At 41.7% G+C, this 17,773-nt stretch overlaps 6 protein-coding genes across 6 annotated transcripts in view; all 6 read right to left on the reverse strand.

Annotated features, from left to right (window-relative positions):
• Nucleotides 1-24: 24 nt before the first annotated feature.
• LOC104821636 (aldehyde dehydrogenase family 2 member C4-like) lies at nt 25-6,236 on the reverse strand. Its single transcript, XM_010552562.1, has 10 exons — nt 5,973-6,236; nt 5,708-5,850; nt 5,209-5,595; nt 5,018-5,107; nt 4,756-4,929; nt 4,539-4,676; nt 4,317-4,454; nt 4,166-4,227; nt 3,808-4,096; nt 25-520 (listed from the first exon to the last, which is right to left on the reverse strand). The coding sequence occupies exons 1-9, from the start codon at nt 6,070-6,072 to the stop codon at nt 3,823-3,825; spliced, it is 1,506 nt and encodes a 501-aa protein (XP_010550864.1). The 5' UTR covers nt 6,073-6,236; the 3' UTR covers nt 25-520; nt 3,808-3,822.
• On the reverse strand, nt 494-3,032 carry LOC104821635 (aldehyde dehydrogenase family 2 member C4-like). Its single transcript, XM_010552561.2, has 9 exons — nt 2,887-3,032; nt 2,571-2,713; nt 1,942-2,328; nt 1,744-1,833; nt 1,482-1,655; nt 1,251-1,388; nt 1,029-1,166; nt 879-940; nt 494-809 (listed from the first exon to the last, which is right to left on the reverse strand). The coding sequence occupies exons 1-9, from the start codon at nt 3,020-3,022 to the stop codon at nt 536-538; spliced, it is 1,542 nt and encodes a 513-aa protein (XP_010550863.1). The 5' UTR covers nt 3,023-3,032; the 3' UTR covers nt 494-535.
• Nucleotides 6,237-7,303: 1,067 nt separating the features above from the next.
• On the reverse strand, nt 7,304-10,294 carry LOC104821637 (probable ubiquitin-conjugating enzyme E2 37). The gene is made up of 6 exons (XM_010552564.2): nt 10,089-10,294; nt 9,926-9,995; nt 9,681-9,786; nt 8,738-8,836; nt 8,518-8,655; nt 7,304-8,369 (listed from the first exon to the last, which is right to left on the reverse strand). Exons 1-6 carry the CDS (start codon nt 10,234-10,236, stop codon nt 7,488-7,490), a joined length of 1,443 nt encoding a protein of 480 aa, XP_010550866.1. The 5' UTR covers nt 10,237-10,294; the 3' UTR covers nt 7,304-7,487.
• A 1,078-nt stretch (nt 10,295-11,372) lies between these two features.
• LOC104821638 (protein Mpv17-like) lies at nt 11,373-13,372 on the reverse strand. The gene is made up of 3 exons (XM_010552565.2): nt 12,951-13,372; nt 11,984-12,087; nt 11,373-11,894 (listed from the first exon to the last, which is right to left on the reverse strand). The coding sequence occupies exons 1-3, from the start codon at nt 13,101-13,103 to the stop codon at nt 11,510-11,512; spliced, it is 642 nt and encodes a 213-aa protein (XP_010550867.1). The 5' UTR covers nt 13,104-13,372; the 3' UTR covers nt 11,373-11,509.
• Nucleotides 13,373-14,061: 689 nt separating this feature from the next.
• Nucleotides 14,062-16,585, reverse strand: LOC104821640 (protein LIKE COV 1-like). Its single transcript, XM_010552567.2, has 7 exons — nt 16,249-16,585; nt 15,675-15,727; nt 15,408-15,517; nt 15,068-15,235; nt 14,885-14,982; nt 14,629-14,755; nt 14,062-14,410 (listed from the first exon to the last, which is right to left on the reverse strand). The coding sequence occupies exons 1-7, from the start codon at nt 16,393-16,395 to the stop codon at nt 14,310-14,312; spliced, it is 804 nt and encodes a 267-aa protein (XP_010550869.1). The 5' UTR covers nt 16,396-16,585; the 3' UTR covers nt 14,062-14,309.
• A 118-nt stretch (nt 16,586-16,703) lies between these two features.
• LOC104821639 (rho guanine nucleotide exchange factor 8-like) overlaps nt 16,704-17,773 on the reverse strand; it is a 2,791-nt gene continuing 1,721 nt past the window's right edge. The window contains exons 6-7 of the mRNA XM_010552566.2: nt 17,460-17,770; nt 16,704-17,367 (exon numbers count right to left, since the gene is read on the reverse strand). Coding sequence (XP_010550868.1) covers nt 16,966-17,367; nt 17,460-17,770 — 713 coding nt within the window. The 3' untranslated portion in view covers nt 16,704-16,965. The remainder of the gene's footprint in view (nt 17,368-17,459; nt 17,771-17,773) is intronic.

The raw sequence follows: 17,773 nt of genomic DNA on the forward strand, positions 1-17,773 counted from the left end.
TGTGAGCCCCCCCCCCCCTTCAAATCGATCTCTTATGTGCAATGATTCTGTCCATGAAGTTGAATCATTATGTAATTGATTGACAGAAGCTCTCAAAAGATTCTGGGATTTCAGGTTATAACCCTTGGAATCTCTGGTTTCTTTTGAGGATTGAGCAGTGTTTATGTTAGTCTACTCTTCTCTTTCGCCTGTTGCAGACGCTGGAAAAGGTCACGACTTTTCGATATTTTCGGAAAGATCTGGGCGAGAGACCGCGGGCACGGTACCTTGGTGGTGAACCTCCGCTCCGATACGGGCATTGAAGAAGAGTTCAGATCGGAAACTACATCTTCATGAACAGAGAGAGACACATCCCTTGAAAAACTGGTATTGCTGTTCTTGATTGATCTTGCACTACTTGGGATTTCTTGCTCAAATCCTTCACTTGTCATTTATTTTAATTGTATTTGTATGGAATTACATTCCACGGAACGATTTAAAGAAAAGTGGAGGATAATGCAAGAGAAGAAAACCCTTATTGGTGAAGGGATGAGGTTCACAGCCAAGGGGAGTTGTGAAGTGGGGTGACTACGGATTTGACGTGAAGGTAACTGTGGAGAGCCTCCAAGCCGCTGTCTTGGCCGACGCCGCTCATCTTGTAGCCGCCGAAGGGACAGTCCACGTCGAACCCGTAGTAGCAGTTCACCCATATCGCACCCGCTCTTATCGACCTCGAAACCCTGTTCACCAAATCTATGTTCTTGCTCACGATCCCTGCTGCCAACCCGTACCTCGTGTTGTTCGCCATTTCGATCCCTTCTTCCACCGTCCTGCGGCAAACCACGATTATCGAGTTGCGAAAGGGTAGAGGAGGAGAAGGCGTAGAGGGTTTTGCTTACTTGAACTTCATCAGGGACATGACTGGGCCAAATATTTCGTCTTGGTATATCTTCATATCCTCCTGTGATCAGTTTGATTTCCGACATCATTGTCAAAAGAGAACGAACTCGGGTTCGGGTTAGAAAGAAAAGAGAGATATGAGTAGTTACCGTGACATCAACGAAGATCGTCGGCTCGATGTAGTATCCTTTGTCGCCTATGGCATTGCCGCCGCATAGCAGCGTTGCTCCTTCTCGCTTCCCCTGATCGATGTAAGAGAGGATCTTCTCGAATTGCCGCCTACCCACCTGTGCAAAAACCAAAATCAAATGAACCTCAGACGTGGCATCGCCTACCGATTGGAGTGTTTGGGAAATAGAGGGGGGTCGTACTTGTGGTCCTTGGCGAGCAGTAGGATCAAAAGTGTCACCGACTGTCCAATCTTTCGCCTTCTCGACTAACTTCTTCACAAGTGAATTGTATACACCTTCTTGGACGAAGACTCGAGAGCTCGCCACGCAAACCTCTCCCTGAATCCGATCCGATTCACGAGTAAAGTAGAATTACACTAACTGAAAAAACCGATAGTAGTTAAAGGCGAGGTGGATTTTAACATCAATGACCTTGTTGTAGAAGTTACCGAGGAGGGCGAGATCTACAGCTTTGTCGATATCAGCATCGTCGAATATCAAAAGAGGCGATTTCCCTCCTAATTCGAGCGAGACGTCCTTCAAATTACTAGCCGCAGCCGCCTGCATTATCTTCCTGCCGACTTCGGTCGATCCCGTGAAGCTAACCTGATGAAAAAGAATGTAAGAATCTCGGCCAACCCCCTGAACAGTTAACTTCGATACAAATTCCCGAGTTTTATTGCACGGATCATACCTTGTCTATGTCCATATGGGAAGAAATTGCAGCTCCGACTGTTGGACCAAACCCGGTAACAACGTTGATCACACCATCAGGAATCCCCGCCTGATCTCGAGAACGATCGAACGAAATGGAGAATTTTCAACTCCACAAGCTCTCTAATTGATGAAAGCGTGAAGGATTCTAAGCTCGGAAACGGAGATGGAGACTTACTTGATTAGCGAGGTGGGCATAGAACAGAGCCGAGAGGGGAGTCTGTTCCGCGGGCTTTACCACCATGGTGCAACCTGCGGCCAAGGCAGGAACCACTTTCATGGCGAAGATTATGCTCGGAAAATTCCACGGGGTGATGATTCCGACCACTCCAATAGGCTCTTTGAGAGTGTATCCGAACAAAGAAGGACGGGTCATCTTCAACACTTCACCGTGGATCTTATCCGCCGCGCCGGCGTAGTACCTTAACCGACCCGAAACCGCTGGGATATCCATAATTTTTCCCGTTTCGAAGAGTTTTCCGGCGTCCACGGCATCCAAAAACGCCAATTCCTCGATGTTCTGGTCGATCAAATCCGCGAATCTGTGCATTAGTCTGGCCCTCTCCTGATCATATGATCGCTGGTTAGCCATCCATATGGGACACATAGTGAAACTGAACTTGAAGAGTTACTTTATTAGTCTAAACCAACATGCAAACATCACAAATCTATCAGCTGTGTTTCTTCTTAATGTTTTTTTTTTCAGTGTTTCTTCTTAATGTTGTATACATGCTTCCAGATTTTGCAACCCACTGTGTTTATACGGTGTATATGTATATGTATGTATATATGTATATGTATGCGTACGGATCCGGTCATGCGAGGCCAAGGTCCATGATCAAAGGCGAAGCGAGCAGCTTTGACGGCCAAGTCAACGTCTTCTTTGTCTCCCTCTGCGATCATGGCGATCACTTCCTCATTCCTCGGATCGACCGTCTCGAATGTTTTCCCTTTTCAGTTTCAGACAAACGACGAAACCAATCATTCAGACAATCAAGATCAAACCCAGTTATCATCAGGAGGAGATCTTATGTAAGATTTCATCATACCAATCTAATCTCTCTGTGACTGAGTAACCAAGGTGGTGGAATTAAGAGATATATAGAGGGAGAGAGAGAGAGACCTGAAACGGCGTCGCAGAAGTTGCCGTTGATGAAAAGCTTCGTGAACTTGATCACCGGCGACCTCGCCGCGGTGCCGCCGTTGCATTTTCCGTTCTCCATCTCTCTCTCTCTCTCTCTCTGGAACTGCAGATGCATGGTGAGATATTAATCGAGAGCATTAGAATATAATATGTTTGCTAAATGCAGCTTTAGTCTTTATTTCGTGCCAGTTGTCATATTTGTTCGTTACAAGCAAATTCTGGTCCCACCTAAATGACACTTTTTCCCTCCGACGACGCGCTTTATTTAAAAAGTTAAATGCGATTAGTGCATTAAAAATATACAAATTACGTACTGCACTGAAATTTTCTATAATAAATATGTGTTTGTTTTGTATTTATCTTTCTTTTTATATCTACCCTTATATTAAAATATAATCTCAAGAAAGAGCCTTCTAATATATTTATTTATGCGATGGATATGTGGATAAATGGAGTTGTTCGTAATAAAAGAATAAGCACGATATCAAATTCGAAGATTTCTTTTAGTGTGTTCTTTGCATTACTCTTGACGTCTATATATTATTTCATCAAAGATTAAATTTTGGAAATTAATCATCAAAACTTATACAAGTTTTTTTTTTAAATGTCTAAAAAAATCGTATTGATTTGCAAAAAAAAAAAATTGAAGCATATGTTTTTAGGAAATATCCAACAAAAAAGAACTCAATGGGGTCACGTGCTCTTTTGTGCTCATCATTCTCGTGTATGATATCAATTTAATATTTGTTTTGGATTTTTTTTTTAAAAAGTCTGCTCGTAATACGTATATATACACACAAACTCATTTTTTTTTTATTGTATGTGTATGGGATTACATTTCACGGAACGATGCAAGGAAAAGTGGAGGAAATGCAAGAGAAGAGAAGAAAACCCTGATTGGTGAAGGGATGAGGTTCACAGCCAAGGGGAGTTGTGAAGAGGGGTGACTACGGATTTGACGTGAAGGTAACTGTGGAGAGCCTCCAAGCCGCTGTCTTGGCCGATGCCACTCATCTTGTAGCCGCCGAAGGGACAGTCCGCGTCGAACCCGTAGTAGCAGTTCACCCATATCGCACCCGCCCTTATCGACCTCGAAACCCTGTTCACCAAATCTATGTTCTTGCTCACGATCCCCGCTGCCAACCCGTACCTCGTGTTGTTCGCCATTTCGATCCCTTCTTCCACCGTCCTGCGACAAACCACGATTATCGAGTTGCGAAAGGGGAGAGGAGGAGAAGGGGCAGAGGGTTTTGCTTACTTGAACTTCATCAGAGACATGACCGGGCCAAATATTTCGTCTTGGTATATCTTCATATCATCCTGTGATCAGTTTGGTTTTCCGGCATCATTGTTGAAAGAGAACGAACTCGGGTTCGGGTTCAAAAGAAAAGAGAGATATGAGTAGTTACCGTGACATCAGCGAAGATCGTCGGCTCGATGAAGTATCCTTTGTCGCCTATGGCATTGCCGCCGCTTACCAGTGTCGCTCCTTCTCGCTTACCGTGATCGATGTAAGAGAGGATCTTCTCGAATTGTCGCTTATCCACCTGAGCAAAAACTAAAGGCAAATGAACCTCGAACATGGCATCGCCTACCGACGGGAGTGTCCGGGAAATAGAGGGGGATCATACTTGTGGTCCTTGACGAGCAGTTGGATCAAAAGTGTCACCGACGGTCCAATCTCTCGCCTTCTCGACTAACTTCTTCACAAATGAATCGTATACACCTTCTTGGACGAAGACTCGAGAGCTCGCCACGCAAACCTCTCCCTGAATCAAGCCGGATTCATGATTCGGTAGAATAAAATGGAATGAACTAACTCAAAAAACCGATGGTAACGTTTAGAACCTTGTTGTAGAAGTTACCGACGAGGGCGAGATTTGCAGCTCTGTCGATATCAGCATCGTCAAATATCAAAAGAGGCGATTTCCCACCTAATTCGAGCGAGACGTCCTTCAAATTACTAGCCGCAGCCGCCTGCATTATCTTCCTGCCGACTTCCGTCGATCCCGTGAAGCTAACCTGATGACAAAGAATGTAAGAATCTCGGCCAAATCCCTGAACGATACACTTCGATACAAATTCGCGAGTTCTATTGCACGGATCATACCTTGTCTATGTCCATGTGGGAAGCAATTGCAGCTCCGGCTGTCGGACCAAACCCGGTAACAACGTTGATCACACCATCAGGAATCCCCGCCTGATCTCGTGAAAGATCGGACGAAATGGAGAATTTTCAATTCCACGAAAGTGATGAAAGCGTGAAGGATTCTAAGCTCGGAAACGACAATGGAGACTTACTTGATTAGCGAGGTTAGCATAGAACAGAGCCGAGAGGGGAGACTGTTCCGCAGGCTTGACCACCATGGTGCAACCTGCGGCCAAGGCAGGAGCCACTTTCATGGCGAAGTTTGCGCTCGGGAAATTCCACGGGGTGATGATTCCGACCACTCCAATCGGCTCTTTGAGAGTGTATCCGAACAAACAAGGACGAGTCATCTTCAGAACTTCACCGTGGATCTTATCCGCCGCACCGGCGTAGTACCTAAACCGAGCCGAAACCGCCGGAATATCCACCATTTTTCCCGTTCCGAAGAGTTTTCCGGCATCCACAGCATCCAAAAACGCCAATTCCTCGATGTTCTGGTCTATCAAATCCGCGAATTTGTGCATCAATCTTGCCCTCTCCTGATCATTGATTAGCCATCCATGGGATAGTGAAACAGAACTTGTCACCACAACGAACTGTGTTTATACGGTGTATATGTATATGTATATTTATATGTATATGTATGCATACGGATCCGGTCATTCGAGGCCAAGGTCCATGGTCAAAGGCGAAGCGAGCAGCTTTGACGGCCAAGTCAACGTCTTCTTTGTCTCCCTCTGCGATCATGGCGATCACTTCCTCGTTCCTCGGATCGATCGTCTCGAATGTTTTCCCTTTTCAGTATCAGACAAACGACGAAACCAATCATTCAGACAATCAAGAACAAACTCAGTTATCACCAGGAGGAGATATCTAATGTAAGATTTCATCAAGAGAGAGAGGGAGGGAGAGAGACCTGAAACGGCGTCGCAGAAGTTGCCGTTGATGAAAAGCTTCGTGAACTTGATCGCCGGCGACCTCGCCGCCGTGCCGCCGTTGCATTCTCCGTTCTCCATCTCTCTCTATCTCTCTCTCGCTCTGGAATTGCAGATGCACGTACGGTGAGATATTGAGAGCATCAGAATATATAGTATATTTGTACATCCATAATGCCAGCTCAGCAACGTTAGTTGCGGACGGTTAAATGAATGTTGCCATGTTTTGGAGCAAGGTTCATCTTCTCCAGAAGCAGTGTTCGTTATGACAGTTTTGGTTTTGTATCAGATTGTATATAATTAAACATGAAAATGGCGATCATTTCTCTTTCTCTCTACCTCCATTGTTCACTGCAACACAGAGTTCTTTGTTTAACTGCGGGGTCCACCTAATTGGCACCTTTTTCCCTCTGATGATTCCCTTAATTTAAAAAAAATAAATAAATGTGGTTATTGTATTAAAAAACTATATAAATTACTGCACGAAAATATGTAATTTGTTTATATATATTTCTTTCTTTTTTTTATCTATCCTTATGTTATAATATACTCTCTCTCAAGAGCTTTCCAATATATTTATATATGCGCTGATTATTTTTCTATGGCCTCTCGGTTTATATGTGGATAAATGGAATCGTTCATAATAAAAGAATAAGAATGTTATCAAATTTGAAGATTCTTTTTTGCATTACTCTTGACGTCTATATTATATATATATATATACTATTTCATCAAGATTAAATTTTGGATATTAATCATAAAAACTTATAGTAGTTTTAAAAAAATTCAGCTTTTCTCTCTCTCTAAAAAATCGTATTAATTTGCAAATAAAAAATATTATTTTTAAAGCATATATTTTTAGGAAATATCCGACAAAAAGGAACTAAATGGGGTCACGGTGCTATTTTGCGTTCAATCATTATTGTGTAGGGTATCAATTTAACATTTGTTTTGGATTTTAAAAAAAATGTCTTTGCATACAGCAAAACGACAAGAACCGCTGTTACTTGATGTTTAAACGAAACTCGTGATTTTGGTTGCTTATAATTCCACCAAAAGACTTGGTCTTTGCTAAATAATCTCAATCATAGAGACATTTTTTTTTATATTTTTGCAGTACTTTTCCTGTTGGATTTTGTCGAATTTCGATATGATTTTTTGGATAAATTTTAATTTTAGATAATAATAATAATAATAATAATAATAATAATAATAATACCCCCGTGACAATTTTTTTAAATTTTCGTACTTAATGTATATTTTTTAGCATGTACACTTGACAAAGCGGAAGGGTACAATGTATACCAATTAAATATTTTAGTTGAACCAGCTCATGCCATATTCCAATTGGCTTGACCGAGAAAAACTCGAACCAAATTAAAATTGAATCCGTTTTGTTCGATTTAGTTAAACCCGCATCTGGGGACATTCCAATATACTAAGGTGTAAACCGAAATCAAAGCTCAAAACATGGTTCAGTGTTGAAGTGTTTGAATTCAAGCTCTTAATCTCTGCTTTCCATTTCTTCTCCTTGTCAATGATAGTCTACACCTTGAAGAGCCTGTCTCTTCTTCTTCTTCTGCACTATCATCACTATCTAGAACAACACTGTCTTCAGCCACCATCGATGTTTCTTCCAAAACCCGGTCCGAGAAATCTCCACACAAACTTTTACAATATTGCTTTCGATTCGATCCTGTTTCCTCGCTGGAGATGCTCACATTTCGACCAAGGAGCCTGTCATTACCAGCGTTGTTCATCTGCAACAATCCTAGAGGTCTCAAGCACAGTTTCTGGCTAATGATGTCGTCACTTTTTGCACCAAAAGTTTGTGCCTTTGAGGCTGCGTTCCCGTTTTCGCTGCCTTCTCTTCCTCGTTTTACGGACAAACATTTCAATCCCAGCGAAAGCTTCTTGACTACTGGATTATGTTCTACACGGGTAGCTGAATCTCCATGTGTGTTTGATCGTCTTTGATGCATAGGTAAAGACATACCTGAGGAACCAACTGTCTCTTTCTGGATACCTGGAGATAGATTAGAACCTGAGTTCATGTCGTGTGTGGACAGTTCGTTGCCAGAATTATCCTTCTTCTGAACTTGGGCAGACAAAGCAAGAGAAAGTTTTCTCCTGCTCGTTTGTACCCTGTTGTTACCTAGATCACATGCACCTATAGCTGCTTTTCTTTTCCCATTTGAATGTGCTTGGTGTCCAGAATCTGAGAGAAAAGTTTGGTGATCTTGTACGTCATCTGCTGTCATATGGAAGTTTTGTGTACGGTTTATGCTCGAGAATCCCACTGAAAACTCGCCTGGCTTTGGGTGACCATCAGCCGGATTGTTGTCCTTTGTTTCAGAAGCATTCCCACCTCCATGAATCTGCATAAGAAGCTTAAACTTTAGGAAAAACTGGCATTGATTATCTCTGTAAGAGAAAAGATATTTCGAGCTTAATCAGGAACGTAATTTTTCATTTGAATCCACGCAAGATGAAAGCTATAAAAGAATCGAACAGCGAGCTGCTCACTTTAACACTGCCTGTATTGGGACTGTTCTGAATTTGGCTGCAGACACTGCTTCCAGCCACTTCAACCTTTGCATACTGCTCGGTCATAGCCCGTGCCTTCTGATCAAAAGCTTGTTTATTGTATTTGTACTCCCTACTCTGGAAAATGTCAGGCAAACACATGACAAATCTTCAAAACAATGACAACTCAATTCGAGCTTTTCGCATGTAAAAAACTTACCGCATCGCACATCAATCCATCATCCGGGTTTGGCTCACTCAGCAACAATCCTATACTTGTCAACACAGTTGAGATATTCAAAGATGGTTGCCAAGCACCCTGCCCATACCAGAAAACAAACTCTTATCGATCGAATTAAAGGCACTTAATGAAACTCTTCCTTACACACTTGGGTGTTCATCATTGCGGAATATATATCACCAAACACCAAAAGCAACAACCATACATTCTCTTCACAGCTACCACAAGATTTTCACGCTATAACAGCCAATAATGTGCCTTTAAAAAGTGTGTTTAGAAGAATCAAAATCAACAATGCAGCTTCTCAACAAAGAACAAACAAGTCACAAACCCGTCAGAGTCCAATACCCTGAAATCGTCAACAAGTCCAAGGGAGAAAGACCAAATGTATCCTGTCACCTTAGGAGGAAGATTAAGGATGTCGAGGCAAATTCGACCACCGCTATCAATGTTTGGGTGGTAAATCGGCGTAGAAAAGGTCACAATCGGAGGCTGAAATGGGTATCTGACAAAAAAGCAAAATCCATGATCAATAAAACCGAGTTCACGTAACAATACCCCCCCCCCCCCAAAAAAAAACAAACGGGTAGAAGCACGCACCCTGCCCATACCAGAAAACAAACTCTTATCGATCGAATTAAAGGCACTTAATGAAACTCTTCCTTACACACTTGGGTGTTCATCATTGCGGAATATATATCACCAAACACCAAAAGCAACAACCATACATTCTCTTCACAGCTACCACAAGATTTTCACGCTATAACAGCCAATAATGTGCCTTTAAAAAGTGTGTTTAGAAGAATCAAAATCAACAATGCAGCTTCTCAACAAAGAACAAACAAGTCACAAACCCGTCAGAGTCCAATACCCTGAAATCGTCAACAAGTCCAAGGGAGAAAGACCAAATGTATCCTGTCACCTTAGGAGGAAGATTAAGGATGTCGAGGCAAATTCGACCACCGCTATCAATGTTTGGGTGGTAAATCGGCGTAGAAAAGGTCACAATCGGAGGCTGAAATGGGTATCTGACAAAAAAGCAAAATCCATGATCAATAAAACCGAGTTCACGTAACAAACCCCCCCCCCCCAAAAAAAAAGCAAATCGTAGTAGCATCACCAGTTAGATCAAGAACAACAAGCGTGTTTTGTACAAATGAATAGTACCTATCAGGTATTTGAATCTTCAGATTGAAGATTCCATTAGCGTATACCGTGCCTTCAGGACCTTCGATCTCTGAAAAAAAGGCAAAAAAAACACGACGGTTAAAATCACTGATAAAGAAAGAGATACAATCCAATCAATCACGAGTATGGAGATAAAGCATACGAGCATCAATGGTGGACAGGACAGAGATATCGCCGGAGCCTGCGGCGGCGGAGGAGAGGCGTGGGAACGACGCGCCAGGAGGCGGGTCGGAGAGGAGTAGCTTGAGTTCTTTTTGCAATCTCAGACACAACCTCGCTGCTTGGGCCATGAGAGAGAGAAATCAAAGTGCGAGATTGTGGAAACTGGAGAGGTTCCGCTCTGATTATATCGAACGCCTGTGATTACTGATTTTCTCGAGAAACTCGAAATTTTCCGGGGAAAATGATTCGCGCGGGAGGGGAAACATTTTGGATTTGGGGATGGGGGAAGATCTGGACCGTTGAATTGTCAGATGAGGCTGACTGATCCGACGGCAAAGATATGATATCACAGCTAGCTTCACAGGTTGGGCCTTAAGCCTTAGACCGTAGTGGTGCAGTATGTCTATGTGAGCAAAAACAAAAATTATGGGGTCGGGTCGGTCCGAGTCCGTATTCGATCTGAAGGTTTTGGATTTGGGTTCGGACTTACCAGATTTTTTCGGGTCTATTTAGTTAAATCTAAAGTCCGGTTCTATATATTTCGGTACGATTCGCATAATTTCTATTGTAAATCTTAATATATTTTTTAAAATATCGAGTTTTCGCGCTAATCTAACTCGAATCCGAAGCTCGATTTGAGCCCAATCTAAAAACCTGATTTTGTTCGGATCAAGAAATTTAGATACGAAATCTGCTAATTTTTTGAATGGGTCAGACCGGATTTCAGGTCTCGAACCTAAATTGATACCTCAGTAAAAGACTACCAAAATATATAGGTCTATTTTTTTTGGTGTGTGTATATGTATAATTATCAATTACTAACAATAAAATTTAAAGGATGGGCAAAAATAGGGATAAAAAAAACTTGAATTATACGACATGAGTAGGATTCGATTTTGGTTACAAGAAAAACCCGGAAATTAGATTCGAGACGAATATTATCCACATATGCAGAATGGATAGTTAGATTATTATTCCAATATATTTAAATGAGTGACATACAAATCTAGCTCTTAATTCCGGATATTCATAAATATCTGAAAATTTTCTCGACTATCCGACCAAAATATCCAAAATCGAATAATATAGATTTGAGTTCAGATAATCCGAAAATCTCGAATATGTGCAGTGTTCGTACCAAAAGAGTACGGCTTGGAAGGAGGCTTTAGTTCACTTTTGTCCAAATCATATTTGAACTACTTAAAATCTATTTTCAGACATCTATCTATCTAATTCACTCACAACATTCTTAAAACATCTTTAATGTTTCCAAATGGTCAAGTTTTCTTTCTCTTCCCTTCCTCTGTTCTTGTAACCCAATCTGTTACAGATGAACAAAAAAACTTTACCTTGGTTTCTTTTTTGGTTGCATTTGGCTCGGGGGGAATCGTACCCGTCGTTTCAACGTCTCGAAGGAAGTAAAAACCATTGCTTCCAGGCCGCGTCTTTCTGCTGCTCGACCCACGAGAGGAAAGCGCTGTCTACTAAGCAGAAGATGTTGACGTACAGAAGCTGGTACCTCACCGGCACATACCGGAAATTGGCGATCTGAAGCAGTGGCCAGGCCCCGCCTTCCAGAACCAAGGCCGGGAGAAAATCCCTCTTCAGATCCTCTTTCACTTGGGTCGGGTTTTTTCCCGTGGCGAATCCCATGTAAGAGAAGAACGCTAGTAGATCGACCGGTCCGAAGATCAGGCCATCCATGGCTACTTTTGCAGCCACAAACCTTACTGTCTTCGGCTCATATAGAAGCCTCAGCTTTATAAATCTGTCTAATCCTTCATACCTGCGGGAAAAATACAGTAAAGAGGACTGAAATCGACGTTTGAACTATGCATTTCTCGGTAATGGGGAAAGATTCATAAGGAAACCGACCAGAAATGGCCAATGGGTCCGACAAAACCAAACCCGAACATGCTCGTGATGGCAACTCGCTTCCAGTTTACGTTGAATTCTGCATCTGCCTCTCCATCCGCATTCTGATATTACATACCATAGATTAGTGTCACTGTCTATCTCACGGTCACTAGCTATCTATATGATTATATCCTCCCAATATATGGTTAGAACTGAAAGCAACATACAATAAACTTATATAGAGTCTTGATTGCTGTAAATATACAGAATTTCTAGAGGTTTTGTCCAGAAAGTAAATGAAATCAATGACTCAAACCGGAACACCCCATCATGGAATTCATCACCATGAGCCATTGCAATAGATGAACTATCACACGGACGGATATTGCCCATGGGCAGGATTAGGGGAGTTCCAAGATATATATACCCAGGTTTCACAAAACCGCCAAAACTCATTCTTTGAATCATCAACCGAGAACGCAAATTTAACCTTCGATATCAGATGCTGTATGCATTCTGGATTCCTTAGTTCTAGTATTCCCTAATTCTACATTGCAGACCAGATTCCAAGGAACTTATACTGATGTAGAACATGCACTAACACACGAACCCTAATTCTTGGAAAAGACGATGGGAAGATTGGGAAACAAGAACAATGAAGAATGTCAAATCCGAATCGTATTCCATTGCGCTGCTAAACGATCACTGCCGTTGATTGTCGAAATAGCATTAGGGTTTAAACGCAGCCCTGCAAATTTCAATACATTCGTCGAGCCCTACCCGCGAAACCACGAACTGCATTATAGTCTACAAGCAGAAAAGTTTCAAGAAATCTGGAGATGCCCAGATGCCAAAATCGACTGCAATTCGATAAAATCAAACCCTCGAGACCCAGAAAATCGAAACAGAGAACTTATTCAACGGGACAGGAGCATTCAGAAACAAGACCCATGAACAGAAACCGAGATGGGAATCGATCACTCACAGGAATCCGATGGAGACGGCGTTGGGCGGTGGAGTGAGTGATGTACTGAGCGGTGACATCGCCAATGCCCCAGAGAAAACCCGAACTGATGACCTGCGTTTTCACCGGATGAACCGAAAGGCATCGCTGGTACCATCTCCACAGCTTCAACATTGAACGATCCACCCGGAGAGAGAGAGAGATCAGAGCTTCGTGAATGCCGCGGGAGAGGTATTGGCTTCGACTTCTATCAATCCCCAACTAATTTGAAACCAACCACAAAAAATCAAACTTGCCAACCCCTAACCCTACACATAAATCCGTCATTATATGAGGGGGCTTGAGAAGAAAAGTTGAATCGTGGTCGTCAAACGGGCTCCGTTACAATTTTCTCGATCCTCTGTAGCAGAGAAAGGGAAATGCGAATCTTTAACAAAAAAATATGAGAAGAAGAAGAAAAAGATAGTTCTTCTTGCCACTCGGTGTAGTTCTCCCTTGGTACATAATTGTTATTTTCTATAAAGTAATTTTAAATTTTAATTATTTTTATATTTTAATTAAAATTTAAAATAATTTTATATCAATTCAATTTATATCTGATTCAAATTAGATTCCATCATCTTCTCTCTCGTCAACCAAACCCTTGCATTCTCAATCCACCAAGCTCTTCTCCTCGAGTTAATGCATTGCAAAATCATCAAAAATCAGCTTTTAAACATTAAATCACCATTTCATAAATCCATAACCATTATTATTACATGAAATAATCATTTAAGTTCTTTGGTAGAAATAGAATGAATGGCTAAAAAATAGGAGAAAACCGGGAGGGGTTAATTAGGGTGGCCATTTCGGTTATTAACCGAATAACTGATCCGAACAGAATAAGATATAACCATAACCGAACCGAATCCGACATAAAAACTAAACGGTTATATTTTCTCTAAATCCAAAAAAACTAAAACCCAACCAAACCGATTAAAAAAATAAGTGAAAAAAACCGATAATTTCTTTAAAAATGAATTTTTTACAACAAAAAAACTGAATCCAAACCGAATCAAACAAAAAAATAATCAAAACGAACCGAACCGAAATTTATATAAAAATCGAATGATTATATTTTTTTATAACCGAAATAACCGAATCAACAAACAAAATGATCACTCCTAGAGTAAATAATAATATTATGACAGGATTCGATAAATCCTTAGCCCTTACATCTGCCGGCTGTGGTTATTTTCCATGAGAAGACACAAACAACGTTATTACACACTTCCCTCATCAGACATCTAAACTCAGAACATCAAACAAACCCTGAGACCGGAAATCAAAGTGAAACCAAAAAAAAAAAGGATCTAATCTCTTTTTTCTAATGAATTGGTATCAGTTTCTTTCCACTGTACGTCTACTTGTATCTGGTGCTCCTCTCGTCTCGACCGTAGACAGAATCGGTGGCATCGACATTCCTCCCGACACAACGATCTCTGCACGAGAGAAAAATCAACCAAACAACATTCGCAAACAAAACTGCACGTTAATCGTGCCCCGACTTAGCGATTCTCGAGTTCTTAATCCATTATCGACGATCATTTACCGGCAAGATTTGTGATTTAAGATGTTTCATGTTTCTTCTTGTTCAGTCAAAGGATCCATCCAACATTGGGATTAGAAATAATACAGAATGAATCAATGGGATCCTCACCTATTCCTTCCCGGACGGAGAGATTCGGTCTGATGACATCCTTAGTATTGACTAAGAATATATCTCCGATGTAGAGGTGGTTTGTGGGAACATATACACAACAGAGTTCCTCCTCCCCTGCGTAATTCTGAATCGAATAGTATTTCAGGTTATGTCAGAGACAGGTTTTCAAGAAAGAACAAAGGTTCTGGATTCGTAAAATCACGCCTCTCGGGTTCAAAAGAATGAAGAACTGAGCCAAAATGACTTTACTGACCTGAAGAACAACAGTAGATGTGATGAACCCAATAGCGTATTCACCAATACGTGGATGCCTAATGATAGCCACTTCCTTGAAGGCCTGGTTATTTTGATCTGAAATTCATGGCGAAATTGATATGAGATCATGACTCAACTCCAAGATTATTAAACTAAGATGATATGAACACTAATGTGAGACCTGGTGATATGGCAGTACTGATTTGCTTGGAGGCATTGTAGATATGGCGAACAAATGGCATCCGTTTGATAAACCATTCTCCCAGGCTTAGAACCGATGTCCCCAGCCACGAAGACATGAACACCCCAACCAAGAAGATGAACGTAATGGACGTGATAAAGCCAAGACCTTTAAAGCAAATCAGAAAAGGGCTGTTACCAAATGTTTTCCTACATCATCTTTTCAACTGTAGCACCATTTTTTCTTGCTTTCGAGATCGCAGGTATATCATGATTATCATCATATACCCACTAAGAAAGTTTTGTAAAAAAATCAGTGATTGCATCTGCATAAAGCTTACCGAAAACATTAATTCCTAGTTGAGCATATATCGGAGAGAAAAATCCATCCACGAAATGAATAAACCACCAAGTCACATAGAAAGTGATTGCCATCGGAAGCAGGATAACACTGCAGGGAGACTTGGGAGTGAGAATCTACTTCCAAATATTTGAGCAATAACACAGACAGAGAAAAACAGCAGCAATGGAGGATCAGCATTTTCATGCTTATCATGTTTATCATGTCACAGACATGGAAACAGAATCAATCATTCAGATATACAAACCATCCAGTCATGAACTTCTTCGACGCCCAGCTTCTGATTAACTTGTAGAAGGTCTACACATAAGATAAATCATTTTCAGGCAAAGAGGATCAAACCGCATTGCAGTTACAAGAACATCGAGCTTCAGTTCTCAGAAACATAAACCCATGTAATCGACATCATCCTGCCGGAAACAAAGCAAACCCAAGAATTTAGACATGATAATTGCATTAACTCGTTAATCCCTGGGCTCATATCCAATGACTCCACTGAACCATCTAAAAAACTCCATGGTTCTACAAGTAATCTACAGTAGTTGGTTAGTGCTGAAACATTGGTAGATCCTTGTTGCCAAAACCCTAATCAGATGGACTTAATGGAGAATTGCAGCAAACAAACTTCCGAGTTTGTGTAGGAAAAGAGCGAGATTACAAAAAACCGTAAACCCAAGTCCCGCAATTGGCCAAGTCCCAAGGATTCAGGGCGAAACCCAACATAAATCAATCGAAATCTAATTCCAAATTCACATAGAATTACAAAATCACCAACGAATAACCCTAATTAGGAGCATCGGAGAAAAAGCGGGGAATGTAACCTCGTGACCAGCGTGATGTGAAGAGGGACAAGAAGACGAGGGCTTCGCCGTAGCACCGTCGTCAATTTCACCGGAATAATGAACCGGAATCAGAAGCTCACGATCTCTTTCTCGGCTTGCCATCATCACATTCGCTGGTTCGCCCATCAAAATCCCTCCACCGAAAAGAACCCACCCAAGGGGAAACAAAAAAGAGGGAAAGGAATCGATCCCCTTGAACGAAGCAGCAGCGACGAAGATGAGTGAGAAGAATCGAACTCGAAGGAAGACTCAGGAGTGAAAGCTTCGAACGGAGAAGAAAATCTCCCAAAGCTGACTCTCTTCTCGGCGGTCGGTCGGAGTTTAGAGAGCGAGAGATTATTTTAAATGTTAATTATGATTCTAAAAATTATATATGTTTACTAATATATATATAAAAAAAGATTAATGAAAACATTACAATAGATTTGAATCAAGATATTCAAAAACTATATCGAACCCGAGATTTACAATCTTAAACCCACGTGTAATTTCGTCCTGTGTAGTGTATGTATAGCTCTGGAGCTAAGAACTGTAATGGTTTTTCTTCTTCTCCTCTTTTCCATTGAAGAAGAAAACCCTTTTTTGCTAAAGACTTCTCTGTCCAAAGAATCAAATCCCTTGGAAGGAAGACGAATGGAATCAGTTACTATACTCTCTTTGACCCTTTCTCCTATCTTCTTCTTCTTTCTCCAGTGATCAATGCCTCTCTTTAGGGCTCCTAAAGCCGTTCAAATTCTCGAGCTTTTCCAGGTACGAGAATTTCTTAGGCGTCAGGTTCGGCGATTTCGGGGGCTTCTCGGATTTCTGGCACTCGGAATCGGCTGTCGCGGCTTTCGGATTGTCGATGTTCCAGCCCATGAAATCCAGCAACGTTTTCGAGTACTGGGTCTCGAGCTTTTCGGATTCTTCCCCCGAGTTTGAGGATCTCGCGGATTCCGAATCCGTTTCTGTTCTTCCAGCTTCTGACGTTTCCTCGGCCGAGGACTGCTTCTGAGCCAAGGAATCCGCGTAAATCACGTCCTCGATTCTCGACATTACCGTGTAGGCCAGGCTTTCCAGTATCCTCGAGTAACTCTCAAGAACTGCTTGCCCGATATCCTGCAGATGATGACGAAAACTGCATCATTTTCCGACACAAAAACTCGGGTACCCCGAAAATCTCGGGGAAAGATTCGGACATTTTCAGATACCTTGTTGAACTGAATCTTGGAAATGTCGAGTGCGGATTGAGGCAGACCAGGGAACTGCTGTTTGAGCAAGACTAAGATCGTTTCGGCCCTCTCTTCGAACAACTCTCGTTTCTCCAAACTTACGGCCGATCCCCACGGAGATTTGCTGTCCTTTAGGTGAAGTTTCCTCTTCCAGATCACTACCGACGCCTCGATCTTGTTCTTCAGATCCAACACTTTGTGTTCTGTCGACAAGTCTATCGCCGACAAGAACTGTTCCGGATCGAACCACTCCTCTGTTATGCTCTTGTAGATCGTGTCCCCGAGACTCGCTC

The sequence above is a fragment of the Tarenaya hassleriana genome, unplaced genomic scaffold, assembly GCF_000463585.1.
Source record: "Tarenaya hassleriana unplaced genomic scaffold, ASM46358v1 Cleome34, whole genome shotgun sequence".
Taxonomy (NCBI): Eukaryota; Viridiplantae; Streptophyta; class Magnoliopsida; order Brassicales; family Cleomaceae; genus Tarenaya; species Tarenaya hassleriana.

What these genes read in the sequence shown, in the direction of transcription:
- LOC104821635 (XM_010552561.2), bottom strand. Translation starts at nt 3,022, where the DNA reads ATGCATCTGCAGTTCCAGAGAGAGAGAGAGAGAGAGATGGAGAACGGA. An exon ending in CGATCTTCGTTGATGTCACG is followed by an intron (nt 941 to 1,028) that starts GTAACTACTCAT and finishes AACTGATCACAG; the next exon opens with GAGGATATGAAGATATACCA. An exon ending in ATGTCCCTGATGAAGTTCAA is followed by an intron (nt 810 to 878) that starts GTAAGCAAAACC and finishes GGTTTGCCGCAG; the next exon opens with GACGGTGGAAGAAGGGATCG.
- LOC104821636 (XM_010552562.1), bottom strand. Translation starts at nt 6,072, where the DNA reads ATGGAGAACGGAGAATGCAACGGCGGCACGGCGGCGAGGTCGCCGGCG. An exon ending in CCCACATGGACATAGACAAG is followed by an intron (nt 4,930 to 5,017) that starts GTATGATCCGTG and finishes CTTTGTCATCAG; the next exon opens with GTTAGCTTCACGGGATCGAC. An exon ending in TCGGTAACTTCTACAACAAG is followed by an intron (nt 4,677 to 4,755) that starts GTTCTAAACGTT and finishes GGCTTGATTCAG; the next exon opens with GGAGAGGTTTGCGTGGCGAG.
- LOC104821637 (XM_010552564.2), bottom strand. Translation starts at nt 10,236, where the DNA reads ATGGCCCAAGCAGCGAGGTTGTGTCTGAGATTGCAAAAAGAACTCAAG. An exon ending in TCCTTAATCTTCCTCCTAAG is followed by an intron (nt 8,837 to 9,680) that starts GTGACAGGATAC and finishes TGGTATGGGCAG; the next exon opens with GGTGCTTGGCAACCATCTTT. An exon ending in CCAATACAGGCAGTGTTAAA is followed by an intron (nt 8,370 to 8,517) that starts GTGAGCAGCTCG and finishes CTTCTTATGCAG; the next exon opens with ATTCATGGAGGTGGGAATGC.
- LOC104821638 (XM_010552565.2), bottom strand. Translation starts at nt 13,103, where the DNA reads ATGTTGAAGCTGTGGAGATGGTACCAGCGATGCCTTTCGGTTCATCCG. An exon ending in GCCGTCTCCATCGGATTCCT is followed by an intron (nt 12,088 to 12,950) that starts GTGAGTGATCGA and finishes ATGTAATATCAG; the next exon opens with AATGCGGATGGAGAGGCAGA. An exon ending in GGACCCATTGGCCATTTCTG is followed by an intron (nt 11,895 to 11,983) that starts GTCGGTTTCCTT and finishes TTTTTCCCGCAG; the next exon opens with GTATGAAGGATTAGACAGAT.
- LOC104821640 (XM_010552567.2), bottom strand. Translation starts at nt 16,395, where the DNA reads ATGGGCGAACCAGCGAATGTGATGATGGCAAGCCGAGAAAGAGATCGT. An exon ending in ACTAGGAATTAATGTTTTCG is followed by an intron (nt 15,236 to 15,407) that starts GTAAGCTTTATG and finishes TTTGCTTTAAAG; the next exon opens with GTCTTGGCTTTATCACGTCC. An exon ending in CTCCGTCCGGGAAGGAATAG is followed by an intron (nt 14,411 to 14,628) that starts GTGAGGATCCCA and finishes TCTCTCGTGCAG; the next exon opens with AGATCGTTGTGTCGGGAGGA.